Source organism: Excalfactoria chinensis, chromosome 1 (genome assembly GCF_039878825.1).
Source record: "Excalfactoria chinensis isolate bCotChi1 chromosome 1, bCotChi1.hap2, whole genome shotgun sequence".
NCBI lineage: Eukaryota > Metazoa > Chordata > Aves > Galliformes > Phasianidae > Excalfactoria > Excalfactoria chinensis.
The window spans coordinates 48,871,759-48,895,956 of record NC_092825.1 but is presented as its reverse complement, the minus strand read 5'-3'; the positions used below and the strand labels follow the sequence as shown (position 1 = coordinate 48,895,956).

At 45.5% G+C, this 24,198-nt stretch overlaps 1 protein-coding gene across 2 annotated transcripts in view; it reads right to left on the bottom strand.

The window, feature by feature from the left end:
- The window catches only part of CACNG2 (calcium voltage-gated channel auxiliary subunit gamma 2), a 47,453-nt gene extending 23,274 nt beyond the window's left edge, over positions 1-24,179 (bottom strand). Inside the window, exons 1-2 of one of the 2 annotated variants that reach the window (XM_072358002.1) lie at positions 23,913-24,053; positions 23,222-23,367 (exon numbers count right to left, since the gene is read on the bottom strand). In XM_072358002.1, coding sequence (XP_072214103.1) covers positions 23,222-23,363 — 142 coding nt within the window. In that variant the 5' untranslated portion in view covers positions 23,364-23,367; positions 23,913-24,053. Of the gene's footprint in view, positions 1-23,221 lie in introns of both variants that reach the window. The other variant, XM_072357993.1, reaches the window with a different exon arrangement.
- Between the last annotated feature and the right edge of the window lie 19 nt (positions 24,180-24,198).

The following is a 24,198-nucleotide window of genomic DNA, read 5'->3' as shown; positions in this document are numbered from 1 at the left end:
AAACCAAATGAGAGAAAATAACTGAAACTGAACTCTGACTCAGGCCACAGGTGCCTTTTTTGAGCTGGGATAAACATGGGCCCACCACATGTGGGAAGTGCTATCCACAAAGCAGGAAAAAGGGATTCCTGAAATCAAAGAATCACCGAATGGTTTGGTTTGGAAGGGATCTTAAAGATCCAACCCCCTTCCATGGGCAGGACTGCCAACCGTCAGGTCAGGCTGCCCTTGAGCACTTTCAGGGGTGGGGCATCCACAAATCCTAATGAAGCAGAGCCAGCAGCCAAAATGCAATGCATTTAAGTGGAAAACAAAAATTCATCTTGTAGTTCACAAGAAACTGCAGCAAATATCCAAACCCCGCTGACTCTTAAAAACATCAGCAAGTCCTAGCTACTTTCCTCCTCAGCTGTGGGCATGGGGTTTCCTCAGAGACTTGCCAGGTCACTTCCAGACACGCACTTGCTGTACAAGAAAGAATGGGGGTTATTATCTTTGTCCCCTCTCCAGTGGGGTTTGTACGAATTTATTCAATTACTGCAATGATGAGACTGGTGGAGGCAATGGGGTCATGATTGCAGTTGCCTTGGACCTTCGAGGGTCCCTGGGGAATTGTAGCCCTCTTCTCTAGGAATGCAGCTGCACACTTTCAACCTGCATTTATCTGACAAAGCAGCGCGTCTGGAATCGAAGTTCTGCACAACAGGATTCTTCATAATGGACTTGACAAATCTGGGGCAGTACAGAGAAAATCTCCTTGCAAGGGAACAGGTTCAGGTGCACTGACACGGATTTTCACTCTTCAGCAGATGGAGGGCTATTTGGAGGAGTAACACTGGAGATGGCGTTATTGCCAAGACCTGCACCCTGGGGTTGAGGGGAAGGGAACTGTTAAATGGTAAAGTTATGCTGTTAAGAAACTCTCAGATAACTCCAAATCCATTCCTCCGCTCCAGCAGAAGGAATCAATGACCTTGAGCAGATATTTCTGTCATGGGGTTAGAGAACTTAAATTAAAAAAATTGCTGTCCTTGAGGAATGTGTGCAAGGAGAGCTTCTGAGAGATGTCTCAAGTAAGAACCTAAGATGAAGCAAGAAGTGTACAGCTACCCAAGTGGATGGGAAGTGCTGACTGGCCCAACATTCATTTGTATGTGGATGGTGTAGTCTGGGGATGAGCTGCCAGGGATGACTGAGCGCGTTCTGTCCCTGGGGATTTCTGTATGGGATCCTTAGCCTGGGATCTCCCTGTGAGCTCAGTGAAGTGTACACCAGTTCCAGACTGTGTTGCCATGCTCCATAACCTGTGGGGGATGAGCAGTGTAAGAACAGTCTCACAACCTTCATTCCTCTGAACTGAAGGAAATGTCACAGGGAGGAACAAAGTTCCACAGTAATCATAAAGGAAAAAGCTAAGATGGGCACACTTCAGCTTCTGATGAATGGCAGAAGGAGAGGGATGAGCAGGCTTTTCCTCTATCCTGCCAGCAGGCTTTGGACTTTAAGGCTGCTGAAGTACTGCTAACTCACTGTGGTACTTCGCTTGCTGTCTCCCCATGGACATAAAGGAGGAGCAAGGGCTCATTTGGGAAAAGGCAAAAAGAGAGGGAGTATAGAAAAGATGCTGGTTGGCAACCCAAGGGCAATCTGATGTGGTCATGATGCTTTGGCTGAGATATATACTGAATAATACTTCCGAGTTGCTCGTAAAGTCAACTACCTGGCAGAGGATGGCTCTGTATGCTAGCTCAGCATTTATGTGCTATGGTGAGAATACCACAGGGAATCAGACCATTTTCCTCATTGAAATGATCAACTCAAATAAAATGAATTAACTTGATTTCCACCTCACCCTGCCTAAATCACCCTCCTTTGAAGTTCTCCTTCCTCATTCATGCTATGTCTGTGCCCTATATATAAAATCCATTGTGTCTCAAGGGCAGCTGGAGTAGAAACCACAGAAGGGACACAGAGGCCTTTTATCCTAAACAGACTTACAAAGAAAATTAATCCCGTTTTGGGACACTGTAACAGCTCTCAGATTAGAGAGTCAGAAGAAGGTAGCATGGCTGGACTGCTGACTATACCTCTGCTGGCTGCCCTTGAAAGGGTCTGATTCAGGGAACTTTGTTCACCCACAATAAAATGCTCAGTGAGTAAAAGGAAGGTGCAAAACCTTGTTCTGATGCTACCTAAGCACATTGTGTAACTTAAACTGTGGGATCAGTTCAACACTGTAACTGTGAGCAGGCATAACCATAGTGGAGTAAAATTGCTATAAGGAGTGAGAAAGGGTTTAGGGACTGACTTTTCTGTCATATCTCTCAGGGAAAAAAAAAATCTCAACAAAAGCCACCAGTATTAATGAAAGCCATTTGGAACTTGATAGGAATTATTCTGCTGTTTTGTCAGCGTTGGTTGGAACACAGGGATTTTGGAAGATTTCCTTTGTAGAAGCATATGTAGCAACACTGTGCTCTCTCCTCGGGGCTGTGAGATGCACAAACCTTTGGGAATTCGTATTCCTCTCAGGATCTGTTTTGTGCTCAGCTTTTCAGTCTTTTATGGGAGACCAAGAAACCCACTTCACTGGTACGCAATAACTGGATGAGAGGGCAAGAGCACAGACACAAGTCCTACCTGCGTCCTCTGAGAGACCCAGAAGAACGGAAGGGAAATCTGGGTTCCCAGCTCTAAACACTGCACTTCTTCTAAAAATCACCCCTATGAGCCAGAAGAGGAGAACCAGGAGGGATAAACACAGGAATTTTCAAACTGAGTTAAGCTACCAAATCCCAAAGGATGGGCTTTAAGAAAGTCCTTCTCAAATTATTAAATAGGTCATATCAGAGGAACAGAAAACAAGAAGGTGGGCTCTTGCTAGCAGCTCTTCATATCCACAGGTCTGCCAGGCCTATGGGGGGCTCTGTGGAGTAGTAATTCAGTCATGTGTCATGATAGTGTGAGGGTCCAGGACTGGAATGTGCAGGGGACATGGTAAGCAGGGACCAGCTCAGCATGTAGGACTGAAATTTCCTAGTTGTATTTGCTGGTATTACGCTTGGCTCTGACCAGAGATATTTGTTGCTCTTTCTTGGTAGCATACAAACGCTTCCTCCCGTGTAAAAGGAAGGAGAAGGAAGAGCTCAGCTGCAGGGGAAAACAGAGAAATCACAGAGCAAGGGAGGGAGCAGTGGAGGAAGGAGCAGGTGTAACATACGTCCTACAAGGTCCATCTGTTCCTCATTAACCAGATGTCCCCCACCCACCTCCTGAAGTGCCATTGACTGTACATTGTCAGGACAAGAAGGGGATAACAATGCCACCATGGCGCAGACATTCATACACCAACAGGAGTCCTGCCATGCAGCCATCCTTCCCTCTACTGCCCTTCCAGATTGGATGCCAAGTCCCTCTTTTCCTAATCAGCTTTTAAACAGTTACATCCTCATAACGCTTCTTGCATTATAATTGCCATGTGTTTCATTCCGCTCCGAAAATGGCAAGTTATTTCAGCCCTACTTATCAGAATCTGATCTTACTTCCTGTAAATGTGTCACCACTTCCTGAAGTCTTTAAGTAGGGGAGAGCGAATCCTTGATCTAAAAAGTGATTTCTGGTTGCCAAACTTCATCATTTTAAGAGTCAGCGAGTCCTTGGATTCACACCTTGTATCCAAAGAACAGCAAATAGATTTATGGACAATTCAACCTGCTAAAGATTATTCAGAAATGCAGGAAGAGCCATAAATTACTTTGTCTATGTTGTAAGCCAAGGATCATTTATAATAAGAGCCCATCGAACCATCTTTACTCCAAGGGTGATCTGTGCATTGGTCTGTGTGTGGGCATGTCAATGTAGGAAGATTTTGTCTCACCCTAAGCTTTATTCACAGCCTGCTTATGGGAATTCTTCCCTCACCTCCATGCTCCTGATGAAACTAAAGCTCTCTGTCCTCTAAATCATACCCCATCACGGCTCATAAATTGCATTGTGCAATTGGAGCATCTGCTGAGCTGCAGCTGCAGATAATGTGATGCTTCCACCTACTTCCACCTACAAAAACATGCAGGTTTTACTGTGCCATGAGTCCCTGACATCAGGAAGACGACCTGTATCCTGATCTTGTCTAGATGCTCTGAGCTCCTGTTCAAGGACCTTGAATGGGTGGAGGAGATTCAGGTGAGCAGGCATCCTCCAGACCCAGCAGCCCAAGTCTCTTGCTTAGGCAAATGTCTCTACCTCATTCAAAGTCACTGTACCCACTGAGCTTTCAGTGCTACTGGATTAGCACTAGGTCTTCCCTGGATGTCAGTTTGGAATGTCAACTCAAGTCATTACGGGACCTCTGCGCGAGCTGAGTGCCTCCTTGATGTTATGGTGCCATTACATAGCTGTTGCTGAGGGAATAGTTTCAGTGTGGATATGTGCTGATTATTTGACAGGGGAGAAAGTGAAGCTCTTCACACATCTCTGATGGTAGCTGCCTTGAATCCTTTTGGTCATGACTGAGATCCAGAAGAAGGATGGTGGGATTGCTGAGGCCTCTGCATTTTATGAAAAGCTGAACAAAGCCATGTAGGGATGGAAAAGATTAAAGAAAGACTTGGATGAGGAACAAAAGCACAAACTTCATCAAGAGGCAGGTGAGAGTAGATGGCATAGAGGGGAGTGACTGTTCTCTGAAAGAAAAAGCTAAATTTAGTGAAGGGAATAACCATGTTCAGAAAAGACAAATTATGAGCTGGCAACCTGAAGGTAGGAGATCCCCCACAGAGTCAAAGAGAGAGGGAGCTGTGCATAGGGCATTGTGTTTGTTGTTTTCTCATGATCTGTATTTTCCAAGCAGTGCTGGGTTCAGACATTGTGTGCAAAGTTCATCTTTATTGTACATTTTTTACATCAAGCAGTGCCTGATGAAATAAGTGTAAGCCAGGAGGCTCGTGCCTCATGACAGCTTTCTGTGAGAGGCTGCATTTAAGCTACCTGGGGAAGTTGTATGAGCCTGCAGGGAGAGGCAACTGCAGCAGGAGGTCAAGCTCCTGGGAGGGGACAGTCAATAAAGGTTCTGTGCCCCTCAAACATCCCTGGAGACACCCAGTCAGGTGTAGTGCTCGTCTCTCTTTATGCTCCACAGGCTTAAAGCACAATGGAAAATCAGCACCTGGATTCTGGGGTAGCAATCTGAAGCACATCCAACGAGTGGCTCCCAGCCAGGTTTGTGACAATCTGATCCATCAAATTCAGAAAATCCCTTTTTAGTGTTCTACAATTGACATTGGAAAAAATTTGGGAACATGCCTGGGAACTTTAGAGCTGAAGGCACTCACTGAACATGAATGAGAAGAAAAAAAGTAAGCAGGTGGAAAAGAAGTAACAAACGATAATGAGATGGTTCCTTGTGCTGTTGCATGGTAGAAAACAAGCAGTAAGTGCCAAAACTGTCTCTGCCTGCATCACGTAGCACACATGAATTTGTACTGCTGTGGCAAGTTAATGCAGATGCACAGCCATGGCTTACTTGTGTGGTAGAACACACCTGAAAATTTCTCCAGGTGGCTTCCAACTCAAATGGACAGCCTCAGGAGGAAGCTGGTAGCCAGCAAGATGTGGAAAGGCATACCTACAATGACTGCTGTTGCTATTAAACACCATCTGTTGCAGATGTACACGGGAATTCAGTACTGGATCCTGCTTACATCACAAAGGTTAAATGAGATAATCTATTGCTTAGCCCCACGTGCATCATTGCCAAATAGAAGAATCAGTGGTTTATGTTCACTTGTACCAGCTATGGATTTGACCCAGGGTGCCAATAGAGGCCTTACTTCCCTGGTAGTCTCCCTGCCCAAGACTTCGACAGAATGGATTTTCCTTTCTCTTTTTTTTTTTTCCTTTGATTTATTTTATTTATTGTTTCTTCTGTCCTGAAGCATTGTAGAATTGGTTTGTTTTTTAACAAAACCTTTTCTAGGTACCAACTATGCCTGCAACTGCAGTAAGAACAATACCCTAGTGTTCTCCCTTTCCATTTGGTTCTAAGAGTCTCTGAGTATCAAAGGGACTCTGCTTTGGAGAGAAAAAAAAAGATAATAATGAGTGACTTAAAATAGCTCTGCTGAGGAAAATATGAGTTTGATTTCAGTTGCTGAGGGAATAAGATTTTTCCTGGCTCGCTCTCTGACTTCAGCAGAAGACTAGCTAGATCTGATGCAGTTCCTGCAGAGACCTCCCATGTGCAAAGAATCCAGGAGCTGGTAAGAAGTATCGTAGAGCTTGAATTGGTTCTAATACATTACTGATTGCATCCGTGACATTTCCATGGTTCTTTAGAGATCATCTATGTACTTCTCACTTGGAAAACAAGCCATGTCCTTCTGAGTTGTGATAGGCAGTGGGGCCAAGTAAACAGAGCTCTGGAAAGATGACAGAGGAGTAATCTGGATATGGACCTAAGTCTCAGTAAAAAGGTGAGTTCATCTCTGTCACAGTCTTTGTATATTTGACAAACCATTTAGCCTTCCTGGGTCCCACAGTTTCCATGTATATCATGGACACAGAAGCATTTCCTTGTGCTCTAGGGACACTGGGTGCTGGGATACATCGAAGAGTGAGAAATGAATGACTAGCAGAATGACTTCAGTTGCCCTGAGCAGAGAACAGCAATGTTATGCAGGGGAAGTACAAACTGAAACCTCACCAGAAGCATTGTTTTTGCCAATGGAAAATGGGACATTCCCTGCAGTAAATCATCTGCTAGTCCTTGTTTTTCTGACTAGCGATGGCACCAGTGGGCTGGGCATGTCGTCCTGATTGGTACCAGTAAAAATTTCATACCATAATCTGCCGCTGTCTATTCTGGAGATGCCACATGTCATAGAAAGTAAATTTACTTTGAGGGGCTTAAAAATGTTATTGAAGCTATTGTTGTGTTCCTCCTCTGTGAAAGCAATCATCAATTTCTACTAAACTAATCACATAGACCATGGGATGCCACGGTATTCTTAAAAAAAAAGTGACTCTCAAATAGTCCTTCCACGCATAAAAATGTCAACCTTTTAGATTCCTGTCATCTGAAGTGAGTTCTTTAGAGGAGTTGAGTATTTCCAGCTTTCTCAGTGATATCTGAAACAGTGTAGACAGTGTGGCAGCTAAAGGTGGCTTTATGCTGCCTTTGTATTTTTCTGACCATTAGACCAGAAAACATTGGCTTAGTCTCTGATGCAAGTTAGAGTCACCTCAAGGCTGTTCTAATATACACCTGACCAAATCGTAACTCAAAACAGGGTATCACTAAAGTCCCCCTGACTCCTGGCAGAGACGTATTGCTGTCAGTAATCTTTTTCTCTTGATCCCAACCCCTAATTGAAGGGAAGTTTATGCATTTGTTGGCTACATGGAGATTTCTCTTTAACAGGTTGATCTCCAAGCAGCCACTAAAACTAGCAATATGCAGTCATATTAGTAGAGGGCAGGATCCCTTTCTGACTCTATGGAGTCAGACAGCAATATAATCAACTGGCATAGCATGATGTTTTCTGCTCTGAAAAAGAGGTCACTGGCTCAAGACTAGACCTTGCCTGTTTTGGGCCTTGGGCAGGTGGTATTTTGGAGGGGACAAAACACAGAAATCGAAGTGTCTGTTTGAACTAAGGAATTAAACGAATGCACAATTTCCAGGGAAGGGGTATGAAGAGGTACTTCATCCATGAGAAGAGGCAATAACCAGGTGCACCAAAGGCTATGCAACACACTGCTCTCATCATTCCTTCAATGCACTCCAGGATTGCTCCTGACAATTTCAGGAGATGGTATCTAAGGGACCCTGCATGACCCCATGACCCAGCAAAAACCTGTATGACACAGCAGTACCTGATATAACCAGTGCAAAATCACCACGATAACCTAGTGTGACCCACTGGATTGACCCTGTGACAAGATTTGATTTATTACAAATGACATGGATTTAATCACTCACCAGAGAATGCCGAATGACGCAGCACAGCGATGCTCACTGTGGCCCTACTGAACTGGCACGCTCTGATTGGCTTAAGGAGCACACCCATTGGGTGATTCATCCAATTAACGAGCGGCCAATCCTCCCAAAGCTAATGAAATACAGCTCTATTTTACATGGAGCACTTTCTAGCAAGCCATTTAGGCTTTTCTGCTGTTCTCATCACCCTGAAGTAGGAGCACATTGTAATTGATGGACAGTTTGTTTGTGGTTGATGATAAAAAAAAAAGACCTGGTTCCTAACAGGACACAGTTGAATAATTTGTGAAATTATGATCAAAATGTAAATGTTCAGCCAGCTAATTAATTACTGTATAGGTTTAGTGTACACTGAATGTGTCTTTCATCCCAAAACATAGAGTTAGAACTATTAAGGACTATGAATACTGAGTCAATCAGTATTAATACACTGCTGCAAAATGCATAAGCTGTATCTTCAATATAGTTTGAAATTTCCTGCAGACTATGGGAAAGACGTTGTGGTTCTTCAGTACTGGAATGGAAAGCATAGATAATTTCAAGGTGCATAGCAAGCTCTGACTAAAATTAGTATGGTACTAGCGTTTGTTACCCAGAGCACAGATGTGGGGCTTGGCCCTTAAATTACTTCTAGTTGTTTCACACCACCTAATAACACAAACCATCAAAGATATTTGCCTAAATTCCTTTTGAAGACATTCTGTCTGTATGATATAAGTTTGGAGACATGCAAACATGAAGGTACTGGTAGATGCTTTTTTCCTCCGTCCTTCTGGAATGAGTGTAATATACACGGGCCAGAAGACCAAGTCCAAATGTAAAGGATAACCAATAGGGCCTACTTTGAACTGCCATAGTTCTATAACTTATCTTTCATAATAAACCTCTTTTCCTATCAGAGCCTCAGTTTCCCTTACTCATTTTGCATATCCTATCACTAATTTCCATGAGTTCCCAGCTTATTTCCTTCCCTGCAAGAAGAGGAAATCTCCCCTCAGCAGTAGACTCTGCCCTAAGGCCACATAGGTTTTGCTGCTGTACAATCCAAAACCAGGTTCTCTCTCACCTGTTCTCGCCACTTCCTAAACTGGTGCCCTGTTGTTGTTTTCCTAACAGCATATAGAGACGTGAACTGATCTGACTCCCATCCTTCCATCTTCTGACACAGTTCCCAGGGCCTGATTCTGTAGAATTATGGGCATTTATTCTTGAAAATTGATTACTGGCCCGTAGGCTACGTATTTGTTATCTGGAAAAGAAATACGACATAACTATTTTTCTTGATTTAGGTCCTGAAAAGAGCAGGAAGTCCGACTGCATTAGCAATGAAAGGAAAAAGGGTGGCTCAAGAGAGTCTTGGCAGGTTCAAAAATCACAGCATTTGAAAGTAGAGTCCACATTTGATCACCTATCAACAATTTATCAATAGCTCAGTGATTAAAAACAAAGCTCTTTCACTTCATTAAACACATTCAGTGCCATTTGCTCTACATTCCAAATGGCTGAACTGATGTTCCGATGCAGCCTATTTTTAGTATTTCTGATTAGTTCATTATTTGGGAAAAGCTGCCGATGGTATATCAGTTGCAGAGATCTAATTCTTGACCTGGATCCCAAAGAAGACTGAGGTTCTATGTGGGTCTTAAGAATTCGTTTGGATGAGAGTTCAACATTCAGCCCAGCTGTGGTGCAACTCAGTGAAGAGGTGGCCTTGGAGTTTTCCTCTCCTTGAAACCTTTATTTTGCTTTTATTATACGGAAGAAGCCATGTAACATATTATACCTTTTTTTTTCTTCCTTCGAGAAAACTAAGATCAAGAATGACAGAAAATGAGCAGTCTCAGTGAGAATTAAACAAGATACTCAAAATAAGTGATCTCTTGGGTGTCTGAGTAAATTACCACCCCCAGATCAGATTTTTATTTATTTTCAGAGCAAACTATTTCTTTGCTGGTAAATTCCACAGTTTTGTCATGAATCCAATGAATTTTCACTGGTAAGTGACAACCCTGGAGACAGAAGTGGCCATGTATCCCCAGGGCAATAACCACATGGGCGAAAGCATTCCGGCATTGCCTTTTCAGCAAGCTTCAGCCCTTGCCCTCATGTGAAAGGACAGAATCTCCAGGTCACGTGGAGATTAGTTTCTGTGTCCTTCAGCCCTGCCTGCTAAAACCACAAAGGAGAAATCCAGCTGTGACAGCTTCTTCTGACTTCAGATCTCCCACGCACTCAGAGACACATCTGGGAACGAGCTCCCCTTCAGAATCCCAAATAACACAGTACCCTTTCTTGAAGAACTGATATGAGATGCGAGCTGTTCATTTCTTTCATACTACCTGTGGTTACCTAATAAGGGAAAAAAACCTCCAAGTACAGAGGCCTATCTATCTGGGGATAGAGGAATTAGATTTAGATTGAGAATTGAGTGAGGCTCTTGCTATAAGTTTCCATGGCACAACATAATGTGACCTCACATGGGTCTCAGAAGCAGCACACGCGAGTAAGTGTTGCATCCTGACAGCTCTCAGACGCACTGCTAATTTGTCTGTGCAGAATACTATGCTTGAGTAGCCATTAGAGATGGAAACACCTAAGCTAGCTTGCTTCGAGTTATTCAGGTATCTCTTTCTGGTACAGCCTGGTGCTGGGCAGATGTGCTTTGTTCTGCGTTCTGCTCTCCCTGCTCTGGAGAAGGCGATGAAATACTCTCACTGGTATCAAAAACAATGATCCAGAAACAAGATTTACACGTTTGTTGTATTCTGCTTTGCTGCATTTCATATGTCATTTATCATCTTAGACCGTCGCTTTGACATCTGAATGAGCACTTCAGTGTATGCACAGTGTCTAGAATAAGGTGTTTCCACCACACACAAAGCATTTTGGTGCAACTGCAACAGCACAACAGCAGAAGCAAGTAAAATGCTCAGAAACACTCTGCTGAAGAGCAGCAGCCAAAGACGAGCATTCCAGTTTGGCTCTTCTGTTTTACTGAAGATAATCAGTCCATGCCATAGATTCTCTAGCACCAAAACTGTACCCCAGACCTCCAGAAGGAGACAGGTCTCAAGCAGGGAGACACATCGTAGGAGGTGGCCATGTCTGCTTAATTTTCTTACATGGATAAATTTCTTAGCTTTGCCAAGAAAAGGTTAAGACAAAAATTGCAAACTTTATCTCCTTTGACTCTTCTCACCAGCCCTCCTTTGTCAATCTTTTGTTGCCTAGAGCCATGACCACTGATCGCACTTTCCATATTGGTTGTGCAGGTGTAAACAATCCTTCCCTGCCGATGTGTATTTAAATCCTTCTTTATGCCATGGAACAGAGCAGGGGAGAGAGGGTGAAGAGGTCTCTAGGGGTGTCATTCAGGAGGAAATCAGTGCCATTCCACAAGGCAGAAAAGATGGACGAGGAGGCTGTCTCTCCATCCATCAGCTCTGACTGATATTCCTGCTTCTCTCAGACCGGAACAATTCAGGTCTGTCCTACATATGGCTCCCATGATTTCTCCTGACTCAGTCTTCTCTCTCTGACCATATTTCTCAGCTGTCTTCAAGACATCTCCTTCCAGCCCTCACCAACTCCCTATACCGTGCTGTGGCTGAGGCCTGGGTCCCCCTTACTTTAGCTCTCCTTCTGGCCAGTTGTGCTTTACAGATGCCACATCCCCGACCTTCCCTTTCTTTCCAGCAGAGATGCTTCCTTCTACCATAAGTCTACTCCCAGAAAAACAAACAAACAAACAAACAAACACCAACAAAACCAATAAACCCCTGCCCTTGGTTTCTGCACTAGAGTGTGAATCCTTACTGGTGCTGGTTCCTCCACATCCTCACAGTGCTCTTTCTTGAAGTCTTGCCTTGCTCTGAATGCTTTCCCCCTCACTGTTCCCGCAAATGTGGGCCAAGCTGTAATGATGCAGCACACAGAAAAACACCTTTCTCCTGTGATCTTAGACAGCCCCTGGAATTAATTCCTGGAAAGCTGCTCTTGGTCTTACTGAGTTATTCTTTCCTGCGTACAAAGGGACAAAGTGATGACTGAAATGGGGGAGAGTGGTGCAATGATTGGGGAAGAGTGCTGCAATGAATAGGCAGTCACCTGAAATTTAGGAAAATTGTCAGTCTTACACTTTTTTCCTGTGTGCTGTGCTTCTCTTTGCATTACACTTCACTCTGCAGGGCTGGCATATTAGTTTCTCTGTTTTTCCTCCTACCAGTAGTGAAATAGCTGCACTGGTCTGTTCTCAGCAGTTTTTTTCTTCAAGACGATGAGGTGCTTGAGTACAGCTGCAATGGATGCGTCTTAGCTAGAGGACACCGAAACCTTCAGCTGCATTAATCCCCAGCTGTCCACAGCTGCTATGTTAACCCAAAGCCCTGCACTTCAAGACAGACCCTGCAATTCTCTCTGGTTTCCTCCCAAGCTTCCTATTGACCTTATCTGTGAGTTTTCTTCTGCAAAGGAATACGTGGATCCTGCTTTTGGGACACCAAGGCAGCAGAAGAAATGTAGACATCTCCATGACTAGAAGACTGAGGAGTCTAGCCCAAAGCAAAATCTCTCCCATCTTGAAAGTTATAAAGAATCTTTGTTCTGGTTATTTCTTGAGGGAGCCACTACATGTCTCCAGTTCTGTTGTTTTATAATTTCACTTTGTGCTGGGTACTGGCAGGCTTTGGGCTCCAGGAACGAAAATCATCCAGGGAATTTCTAGGACAGAGGCTTCTACACTGAACTGTAGCACCCCTCATTTCAAAAGCACACTGCAGCATTGCTGTGAAGCAAGCTGGAGGAGGTAGAGCCTGGAAATGGCTACTCCTGGACCTTTCCTCTCCCGTGGGCTGCATTTTCTTAGCACGTTGAAAATCTGTGTCTCTCACTCAGCTGTTTCCTTTGCACACCACCTCCTCTTTCTATCCCCAAAATACCTGAAACCACCTTCTTCACCCTGCCTACGGTGTTCCCACTGTCTGTGGCCAAGTGTGAACTCCCAAATGCAGGAAAACCATCCTCCAGTCATGTCATTTAATAAAGGTTCATCCTTGCTTCAAACTATTTCCTGTACTTTATTTCACCCCTCAAGCGCTATTCCTTAGTCTCTGAATATTTGATTTCTGCCTCCCCCCCTTCACACAGGATGACATTCTTTTCTGCTCAAGTCCTCTCAGGGGCTGCTGATCTTGAAGCTGCCCAATTACAACCACTTTTCTTGTGCTGGTGACACCTTAAGAGACAACAGCAGCTGCCTATAAAGGGCCTCTGCCATCTGTTTCCTCTGCCACTTCTCTGAGACAGCTCAAGCTATATACAGAAAAGTATTTATCACAGTTCATTCACTCCCTCAGTCAAAAATGAGTAAGAGAAAAATGTCTTCTTTAATGGTTCTGCCACTGCCCTTAAAAAACAAAAACAAAAACAAAACCACCAACATAACATAACATAACAAAACAAAACAAAAATGCCAACAAAACCATGACCCTCAGCCTAAGGAAAAGGGCAATGCTTGAATATAATAGAAAGCAGCAGAAATTCCTGATGATTGATTCCTTGGGACCCTGTCCTCTGAAGGCAATTTTGAGGGCCATCTGCATTCTGAAATGACTCCTCAGGGGTCTCTGAAAGGCAAAAGTCAGAGCTAGGATACTTCATCTCAACTCCCAGGCTTTCTGACTGGCCACATCTGAAAGGAGATACACACACGTGCACACACATGTACACATTTAGCTGTCAAACTATTTTCACCACTTCACCGTGGAGGATGAGCTGTTTGGGAATGGGGGTGTCTCCTACCCAGGAGAACTGAGGAATGAGAAGAGAGGAGAGGAGAGGAGAGGAGAGGAGAGGAGAGGAGAGGAGAGGAGAGGAGAGGAGAGGAGAGGAGAGGAGAGGAGAGGAGAGGAGAGGAGAGGAGAGGAGAGGAGAGGAGAGGAGAGGAGAGGAGAGGAGAGGAGAGGAGAGGAGAGGAGAGGAGAGGAGAGGAGAGGAGAGGAGAGGAGAGAAGAGGAGAGGATGGCAGATCTGAGAGAGTAAGTAGAGAAAAAAGGAAGAAAAGTAGAAGCAATGAATTCTGAAGGGGACCAATGGAATGAGCAAAGGACAAAATGAAAACAAGAAAGGAAATCTCTAAGCAGCATTTTCAGGAGGGAATGAAGATCCAGAAACATGTTCTCAGAAATGTGCTATTTGCAACGGACAGGTTTCAGGAGTCAGCAAATAGGGTTGGATGAAAAGCTGTGTGATTGATAGTGCTTGGTCTATGACACTGAACGAACAAGACCATAAACCTGGGAAATATTCAATGTTCAAGTGAGATCCATCAGACTGCAGCTACACTGGTGGTATAAACAGGACCTGAATGAAGAGGGAACTTCCCTGAGCGATGGCAAATTTAAGAATGAAATGCAGTTATGAAGCAGTGGGAGGAGAAAAATAAAACATGCTAAAAAAATCATGTTCGTGGAGAGAATGGAAACTGAGAAATAGGAAGAAATCCAGGGGATGGAGGTGGATAGTGTTATTCTTTATTTGACAGAATGTATACTTTAAACAACAAGCAAAATCAGAAATTTATAGTTGTTCCGCTTCTAGCAAAAACAGACATCAGAGGAATTCCTACCCATGGATAGCATGGCACTGCAGTCTCAAGTTTTTGTATAGCATCCTCATTTTCTGTTTTTCAGGGCTAACAAGTAGAAGTATATGCTCTGGGGTAACAGGAGGTACAGGATAAAGTCCATATACTTCTCTGGGGAGTTATAGGTTTGATAGGAAGCTGGTATAAAAACTCCAGCAGCCTATGCCACAGAAACAGAAGTAGATTTCACCTGTCCTGCAGGGCTTGTTATGAAAACTCTGACTGTGTAGTTTGGAAATTTATAGGGGAGCTTTTCTGTAGCACAAAGGGGATAAATGGGGCTGGGAGACAGAAAGCTGTCAGCAAATGACAGAGATTCTATGAAGGACAGAAATGCAGAAGGAAGAAAAGCAGGAAGCTGAATGCCAGGGGATGCGTGGTCTCCTCTGCCATTTCACACTTCCACCAACCTCAAGTGAGGAGCCCGTAAGAGGACTTTTGTCCCACTGTGAGGGATGCCAACTTGGACTTTTCTAGAGAGGGTGAAAGATGAAGAAAGTTGAAATAGTTTTAAGAAAGGTACTGATGGGCTGGAGGAACAGATGGCATAAATGGGCATTCCACTCACTGAAGGCAAACTGAGCCTCTGGTTTGGTGGGATACAGCATTGTTGGAAGCAAGGCACACGGTAACCTCAAGGGAAATAGCTGCTTAAAGCATGCACAGCCCTTCCTCAGTCTGATTTCCCTCTTGCCTTCATGGACCGTGAAAGCAGCACAGCTCCTTCCCAGTCACTGAGGTTGCACCAGTGCAAAGGAGGGGAGAATCAGGCCTTCATCCCTTGTGCATAGGAACACTACAGTGTTGTACGTCATCAGATGCCAGTTCAGTAATCACTGCCACAGATGCAAGAGAAAAGCGACAACCTCGTTTCTAATTTAGTCATGATAGCATCAAAGAGACCCAAAGCCTATTGCTTTCTGGGAAGCAGGGATATCAACAATAATAATTCTTTGCACTTATATAGTACCTTCACTGCTAACTACTCACTTTATACCCTGGGGTGTGAAGAAAAAGGACTCCACTTAATTCTGTATGCTCTTAATTGCTCTACATTCCAGATCCTTTCTAACAAAATATGATAGAAATATCTAAACTCACAGTTAATTTGTCAAATTAGGGCAGTCATTGACACTAGCAGAAATGCAGGCCTAGTTTGCATCTTATGTTGCAATTGCATAGCAGAACATCTAGAAACAAAGGAAATGCCAGACTAAGTAAATCTGAGCTCCGTTTAATCCCTGACAAATGTTTCAGGGAAGAGGCAAGAAGCACATGGCAGTCAGATAGGGGATAGACTGCCCTTGTGAAATGTTATCCTAGTTTTTATGGAGCCTAGCTTAATTGCTGAATTACGAAACACCCAAAACGCTGTTCATATCCATTATGAGGACACTTAATTTTCGTGAACTCTGTTGTAAATGCCCACTTGCTTGCTAAATGTTGTTAAAATCTTGGCCACGGGAGCTCCGGTGGCAATAAACTCCACAGCCCTGATATGCATCAAATGAGAAAGCTTTAACTGGGTCTCCGGTGACTCACGTCAGGTCCTCTTGTCTGTGTGTTACAAAATGGGGAAATCAAGAGCTACTGATCCATCTTCTCTAGCCCATTCATTATTCAACACAATCCAATTGCTTTCTCACTCATTCACCTCCTCTTCCAGGCAAACACATCTAGTCTTTCAGCCTGTCCTCACACACATGGTCTTCCTTACTCCTCTTTATCCCTGTCTACCTTTAATGGTTTTACTTTCTTCCCCAGATGACTCCTTGTACTCTGTTATCCACCCTCCGCCATTCCAAATGCTTGGGGACTTGCTGCTTGTGGGTTTTCTGTCTACAGCCATGCACTGCCCTGAGCCATGGGGTAGCAATATTCCTGTTTCAGGGAACTGGGAAGCTGCTGTGTTTCATTTAGAGCCCTGAAAACCCTACTGCCCTCATTTTCCCATCAGCCAACGGTACTCTCTGATCTGAGGATTGAGACCCACTGAAGACCCCAGCCCCATTCTCCTCAAACCCTTTGGCGGTGATCCTGAGGATCTCAGAGAGAATTCTCTCCCTGTATGCAGCTTGAAAAGGATGGCTGTTTGCTGAGACATTCCCTGTAGTGCACAGCAACGGCCCCAGGGTGATGGCTGCAGAGACCCTGATTTTCCCGTTGGAGACTGGCCTGATTCATGTCTGAGGGCTGCCAGGGAGGGTATTTAGGGCTGCCGGGAGCTCCTTCCAGTCCAGTTGCTGGCTGCATGCAGATGAGCCAGCTCATCAGCTGTGCTGCCAGTGAGCCCTCCGGCCATGGAGGTTGGAGGCTGCAAAGTGAAGGGACGTCGGCTTGACCACAGGCAACGAGCAATGAGGGGAGCACAAAGGGGGAGGGGGGCAGAGGGATCTGTAGTGCCCTGCGGGTGAGAGAAGGCAGCAACAGCAACCGGTGTCATAGGCTGCTTGGAGCAGGGTTGGGGGGGAGGGAGGTTGGCTAGAGAAAGAGGTGGGGGACATCCACTCCGAAGAGCTGCCTTGGAAAGGAGCTCTGAAAGGATGGGTTCTCAGGGCTGAGAGAATGTGAGATGGGGGCAGCCAGGGTGATGTGGTAGCAGAGAGAAAAGGAAAGAGGACAGACAGATGAGATAGCAGGAGCAAAGGGGACAGAGGAAAGCAAGGGCAAGCTAATGTAACAGAGGAAAGAGCAAAGGGGGATGGGCCTCGGAGAACTTGGAGAGAATCAGGGAGGAATAATGAAGGGGAAGCTGCTTCTGAGAGAGCGCAGAAGAGACATGAAGATGAAAGAGAAAAATAAAGAGGAAAAACAGGGGAGGGAAACGAGAACAAATTAAAATGGAGATGGATAGAATGAGTCAAAGATGGAGGGTGAGGAGTGAGCTGGGGTCATGCAGGCGAGGGAAAAATAACTTTGGGGTGCATTGCATTTGCAGTCTGCTCCCCGCACTCCTGATCCATCCTGCACTCTGCGTTTCCCTGTCAGGCTGCTGCAGCCCTGGGGCTGGGAGCCTTGATGGTGTCCCCTCCTCAGGCAGCAGACCCCAGTCCTCCCGGAAAGCCCCTCTCAAAGAGGAGGCTATGGTGCCCCAGAAGGCAGCAGTGCATCCCCAGCAATGGGGCGATGTGAAGGGGGAATAAGCGCAGAACGCGGTGGCGAGGGCTCCCCCTGGGATAAAGAGGGTATGCTTGACTGGGAATCCTGCTCTTAAAACAGGGGCAGGGGGCAGAGCCAGATGAGAGCCTGAAATGTTCCCTGTTCCTCTCGGCAACCTCCTCGCTGCTGCTTTTAAAGGAAATAAATATGGAGATGCTGCTGGCGAGCCCTGGCAGCCCTCCTCCCATGAATTCCCAATGAGGTTGCACTGAACTGCAGCTGAGCGAGACAGAGCAGAGGGGCTCGGGTGGGAAAGGATGGGTTAACACGGAATCGTGGGATAGGAATAGCTCCTGGTCTCCCTGGCAAGGAGACATTTGTTCTATCTCTGTGTAATTTCTTTATACATTACTGCTGCCACACTGCATCTCCATGTCCCTCCCACTGCATTTCACTCTCACTCTCTTCAGCAAGGCAATTTCTGGTGCATTTCAGGACAATATTAACCCATTCCTATTTCTCTGCCAGTAGGGAGATCCAGAATTTAAACACAATTTAGAAGTCAGTTCTAGCAGCTGGTTGGCAAGGAACAGCATTTCCTTGTCAAATCTGAAATGAAGTGAGCTTGCAGGTCTCAGCCCATTGAATCCCCAGCTCTCAGTGATGTGTGAATTTAAGCACTGTGAGATCTAAAACCACCCATGCCTGGGATCCCACGTGCCTCCCCCTCACCACCTGCACCCCACTTCTGGAAATCCTTTGCCTCCCTCTTCACACCAGGCCCGTGTATCTCTGCATCCTCCCTCTGCCTGGCAGAGGCAATGCCAGCAGCAGGCAGTGCGGCACCAAGCCTCTGCCTCCTGCATCTCTGGGCTGTGATCTGGGATGCTCCTGCACCACTGAGCATGGGGACTCTCATTCAGTCTTCTGCTATTTACACTGCTTCCTCAGAAATCTTCCAGGGTAGGACAGCAAGAGGCAGGGGAAAGGACGCCACCAGCTTTGTGGACCCACAGAAATAGGGTGGCAGGCAGCACTGCAGGGTGGAACTAGGGATGAGGAAAATGAAGAGTGAAAGATAGATAAGAGGGAAGACAAGGAAGAAATGCTCATATCACGTGAAGGGAAAGAAGTGGCCCATCAGCAGACAGCACTGAAAGAAGCAGTGTGGGGAAGAGACGCAGCACCAGGACTGTGTCCAGCGCCTGTGCTCTGCCTTGCCTTGCCCTCAGCTTTTTGTTTCTGCAAATACTGAAATTGCACTTAACTCTCATGCGCTGCTCAGATGTAACAAACTGGGACGGGAACAGATCAGCTCATTAATTTTCCTTGGGAAGGGTCTCCAGGCAGGAATTATTTTCTGCACCAACATCCATTCAATTACTTGCCTTCACACCGGTAAGATCTACAGGGATGTCTAACCCCATGCGCATCACTCATGCCTGCCTGCCCTGGACTCCAATCTCTCCCTTCTCAGTATAAAAGCCTCCCAGACCTATCCCTTTCCTAATAATAATGACAACATGACAAAACCAATAACCTACAGATATAAAATACATTTCATTTACTTGCTTCATAAGACCCTGATAAGGCTTCGTCATTCACTTTTTGAGATCCTGTAGGAGATCTACAGGAGCTAATGAAAGAATTAGACAAGGCATCACTCATAATAAAAAGTGCTTTAAAAGCATGTGGTGCCAAGGAGGAATTAGGCTGGAAGCTCTGCAGACATTTCAAAGTTGCAAGAGGTGCAGCACCTATGTGTGCCATGAGCTCATGAGCCTCAACTGCTAGACGTTAATGCACACTCAGTATATACGTGGTCATTGGGTTGACAAAGGTTCTCCCATTCTTCTCGAAGAGCAAAGGTTTTTGAGCATCTCAAGTACACATTTAAGCACTCCCAAAACCTTAGAGAGAATTATCTGAAGGAAGATTAGGAAAAGAATTGTAAGTGTGGTCTGCAGTAATGGGAACCACCATTACCTTTCTGCTCCAGCCCCAGTATTAAACAGGGGCTCCCTGTAAGATTCAGGAAAGAGAGGAGAGGGATCCCAACAGAGTCTGAACACCAAAATAACATTGATTTTGGGAACAACACAAGGCTCTGAAGATACTGACTGAGAATGCTGAATGACTAGACAGAGGGGAACCCTAAAATCCTAAAAGCCCAGGAATCTAATTGTTCAAGGCAAACTTGCTTTCTGATTGCAGCATGTCTGTGTGCACAGGCTTAGCCTCCATGTTCCTTTTTACTATTGGATATCTTGGCCAAGATAAAGAAATACTATTTACCACAGCGCTGGAATAGGAAGACTTCACCATTTCTGACAGTCTATAGTGCTGGCTAGTGCTAGCATTCCCTGATATCCCCCAAAATGAAGTCAACCTCATCAGAGCCTTCCTATTGTTAGCAGAAGATTGTTTTGGCTCCTTCTGTGCTTATTTGTTCATTAAAATTCCTCTGCCCTCCTCTTCACTGACTCTCCAAACTCTATGGGCATGCACCATTTCTGTCCCACACTCTTCTCCAGGTATTTCTGCCACACTGTGAGCAGGGTGTGAACAGAGTCCAAGGGTTTGGCCATTTCCACAGCATCCTGGGAATGGCCATTTCCCTTCCCAAACCCATCTAACCCACACATCATGAGGGCAAGGAGTCTCTGCAGCACCCTTCTCCACCCAGCTTGCAGCTCTCACTTGGGAGATCAAGTGAATCAGGGACACCTTTCTGGTTCCTTATGCTGAGAAGGAAGACAACCTTCTGGCTTATCAGATATGACATCTGGGGGTTGCCCAGTGCCCTCTCGTGTGTGTCTATTGGGGATATATATGGCTGTGCCATCCTGGGATTAAGGAGTGACAGCCACCAGCCCATGCAGACTTGGAATGAGAGGAGCCAGTTAGAGGCATCCTCAGCCATGAGGCACAGCCATGCCCATGTCCTGCACAGTGTATGGCCATGGAACTCCTGTTACCTAGCTCAAAGTTTTGGGACAACCTGTCTCCTCAGGCTGGTGATGCTCAGAGCAGGGCATGCTCTCAGGTAGTTCCTAGCACCTTCCAGCCCCACTTACAACTTCTGCCCCACATCCAGCAGCTCTGGGGAGCCAAATAGGCCCCCTTGTTTGTGTCATGGGGACAAAAAAGAATCTCACCACCCCTCATGCTGCCCTTCCCAGCTCTTGTGTTGGGCTGCAGTCTGATTTTGCGTGAGAGCATGGGCAGGGGACCAAGATGGCACTAGGAGGGGATGGGAACACTTTGGAACCTTTGATGGGGAGCATCCTGGCTCTTTCCCTTATCACGCAACCACTTCTCCACAGTCCCTGTGGGGTCCTGTTGGATGTAAAGGAGAAGGAGCCTTGAGCTCCTATGATCTGACAAACCTCACCCGCCTCTTCCTCCTCCCCCTCTGACCGCATCCCTCTGGATCCGGCTCCGTGGGCACATGGACATGATCTGAATTCACTGCCACTCCTGGATGGGGTCCTCATACCTTGTCTCCTCCCCAGCCTCCCTCCACCCTCCGGCTCAGGGACTCAGCTCAGGAGGGGAGTTCTCACTGCAGCCTCCCTCCCTCCCCACATGGCTTCGCTTTTGGGCTTGCTTTTTCTTTATTTCTTTTTTTTTTTTTTTTTTTGCTTTTCCTTTTTTTTTTTTTTTTTTTTTTTTTTTTTTTGCCTCCTCATTAATTTTTAATTAAGGAAATGTCTCTCTCTCCTGTTGTAATGAATAGCTATGTGAAAGGCTTTTCATTCTTTATTAATATATATCTCCATATATTTATCTATTTGGAAGAAATGCGTGCATGTGCGCGAGTGAGTGTGTTTAAAACATCCCCCATTAATTTACTGCTATTGATTTTCTGGCGTGGAGACAGCATATAGTATTCAGCATAGAGCTCCTCTGCAGGATATGTTAAAAGGCAGCAGTTTGGGTTGACAAAGGGCACTAAATGCAGTATGCGTCAAATAGACCATCGCTCAATGAAGTCACTTAGCTATTCAAAACATGTCCAGCCATCACTCAACCGTTTGCACCAAGAACGGGGGGGAAATTTGCGCTTCTTCCCGGACACAACCATTTCTAAACAGCAGCTTTAGCTTGCTTTGGTGGAAGACGTTAGGACATACACAGTTTATTCCCCCTCCCCCTGCCTTGCATCTTCCAGTGCACTCTCAGAAAATCGTTCCTGCGGTACCTGCTTCCCCTCTTGCCCATCAGGGAGCTCCAGGCACACCCAACTCTGGGGGGCACTAGCAGACCTAGGCGTTATCTGCAGGCACCCACCAGCCCCTGTAGCCAAGTCTCTGGCTGGGGGCTGATTCATAAGCAGCATTTTGATACCGGGCTGCAATGTGCACTGCCTTGCTCTTACTCCCTCCTTCTCGCTACGTGTATAACAGAAAATCACGCATTTACATTGGTAGCCCCTATCCCTCCAGCATCAGCTGCAGCCCACCTCCCCAGCCCACAAGTGTGCCAATAGCAGGACTGAGCAACACATATTCAAAAGTGAACTGCTGGCCCCTCACTTCTCTCCCCCTCCCTTATGAATGTCTGATTCCAGAAGTTGGCTGCGGCAGTGGCTCTTATGCCATCAGACATGTCACTGAGTTGCTGTGCAGTTTCACCACATAAGACTTATGCTGATTTTTCTATTCAGACACTTGTTTATTTTTAGCTTCTACCATAAACCTTAAAGAAAAGCCCCTGAACAAAAATCTACCCCCAACAACAAACAAGTGGGGGAAAGATCCCAACCCCAAAACAAACCAATCAGCTGCCAAATAGAACCCCCTGCATCCAGCCCAGTAAGATGTGGTTGCTCATAGACATTATGAAATGCTCTGAACTCTGCTTGAGAGGACTGGAATCACCAGTTTTACCGTATGAGACATTTTGGACATTGCAGGGTTATTTCCTTTTCTCTCTCTTTTCCTTTCTAAAGTGAACCAATAAATACATCTGAATTGCTTTGCAGCCACCCCCTCCCCACATTGCCCCTCACTCCCAGTCTAGTTTTTTCAAATAAGCCATTTGCAAAAAGACAAATTATTTCACTCTGTGGTTGCAGACGGAGCACAGCAATAACACAGCATTTTGGCATTGATTTCCCAGGCAATACAAACAACCTGAAGACAGGTAGACCACATAGTTGCTTTTTTAAAGGGTCTCTTGGTGTTTTTGTAAGACACATATTATTCCCGCCGGAAGGGGGGCAATGAAATTCTGGGGAGATTGTAGGGCAGAGGCTGAGGAAGGGAAGAAGGGAACGGAGCAAAGAATAATTTGCTTGTCTTCTTGCCTCTGTGACCCATGTAACTAAGCCCACCACTCTCAATTGTGGTGAAAGGAATGAAGTTAGAAAATGGTGGAATGTGAAGGGATTATTGGGAATGGGGGGGGGGATATGGGATAGGGGGAGAGGAAAGTGGAGGGGGAGGAGGGGGGGAGGGTGGAGATCCAGAATCAAATACCTTCCAGGCAGCAGGTTCTCCATAATCCAGAATGGGTCATGACTTCCTCGTTCTTTTTGCTGGTTTCGTTCTCACTGACAGTTTTAGTCTTGCAAACCCCTCTGGAGTAAAGCCAGTAGTCGGTCCCCACAGCTATGGTCATCAGGCTGAAGGCAGCGAAAGCACCAACGGTGGTTAAAAGCATCTGAACACCTCTGTCAAAGAGCCCCATAATTCTTCATTATACAAATACCCAACCGCCTTCTGATTCTTGGGGTGTGTGTGTTTAATAAAATAAAAGAATAATAATTCCGACTAATAATATAATGGGTATATATAGAGAGATAGATATCAAAAAAGAGAGGTAAGAAAGCCCACGGAAAAGAGTGTAAATTAGAAAGACCACACGGGAACAGGCTTGCCTTTTAAATCGGAAACGTTCTGGTTGAAATATAAAAAAAGGAAAAAGGAAAAAGAAAAAAAAAAGAGACACAAAAGAACCAAGAAAAAACCAAACAAATAAAGAGAGAACCCCCCCCAAAACGAGACGCCTTAATCCCTTTTTCTAAAATTCTGGTCTCCAGTTTCCATATGTAATGGCTAATTTGGAGATGGCTTCCACAGTGAACAGGGGAGCAGCAGCAGCATCCTCAACACAATCTCTCATTATCTGGACCTAGACAGTTAGAGACTGTAAGAGCAGAGATGCAACCTTCAGTCTTCTTGCTTAGCTCTGCAGCCTGCGCCATGAAAATCCTTTTCCTTCCCAGTTATCTTCCTTGGGTTTTTATTTTTTTTTTTCCCCAGCAGCGGCAGTCGCTCCAATCCTCTCTCACTTTTTCTTGCTTGCTTCTCCTTCCTTTCGTTCGCTCCTATCACCAAGCCAGACTGCCCAGTATACTGTAAGCCCTTGATTTCAGCTGAACAGGTGCCGAGGTCTTGCCTCCCATGGCTTTTCCGCACAGCCGCGGCGCTCGCTCCCGGCGGAGGTGGGCGAG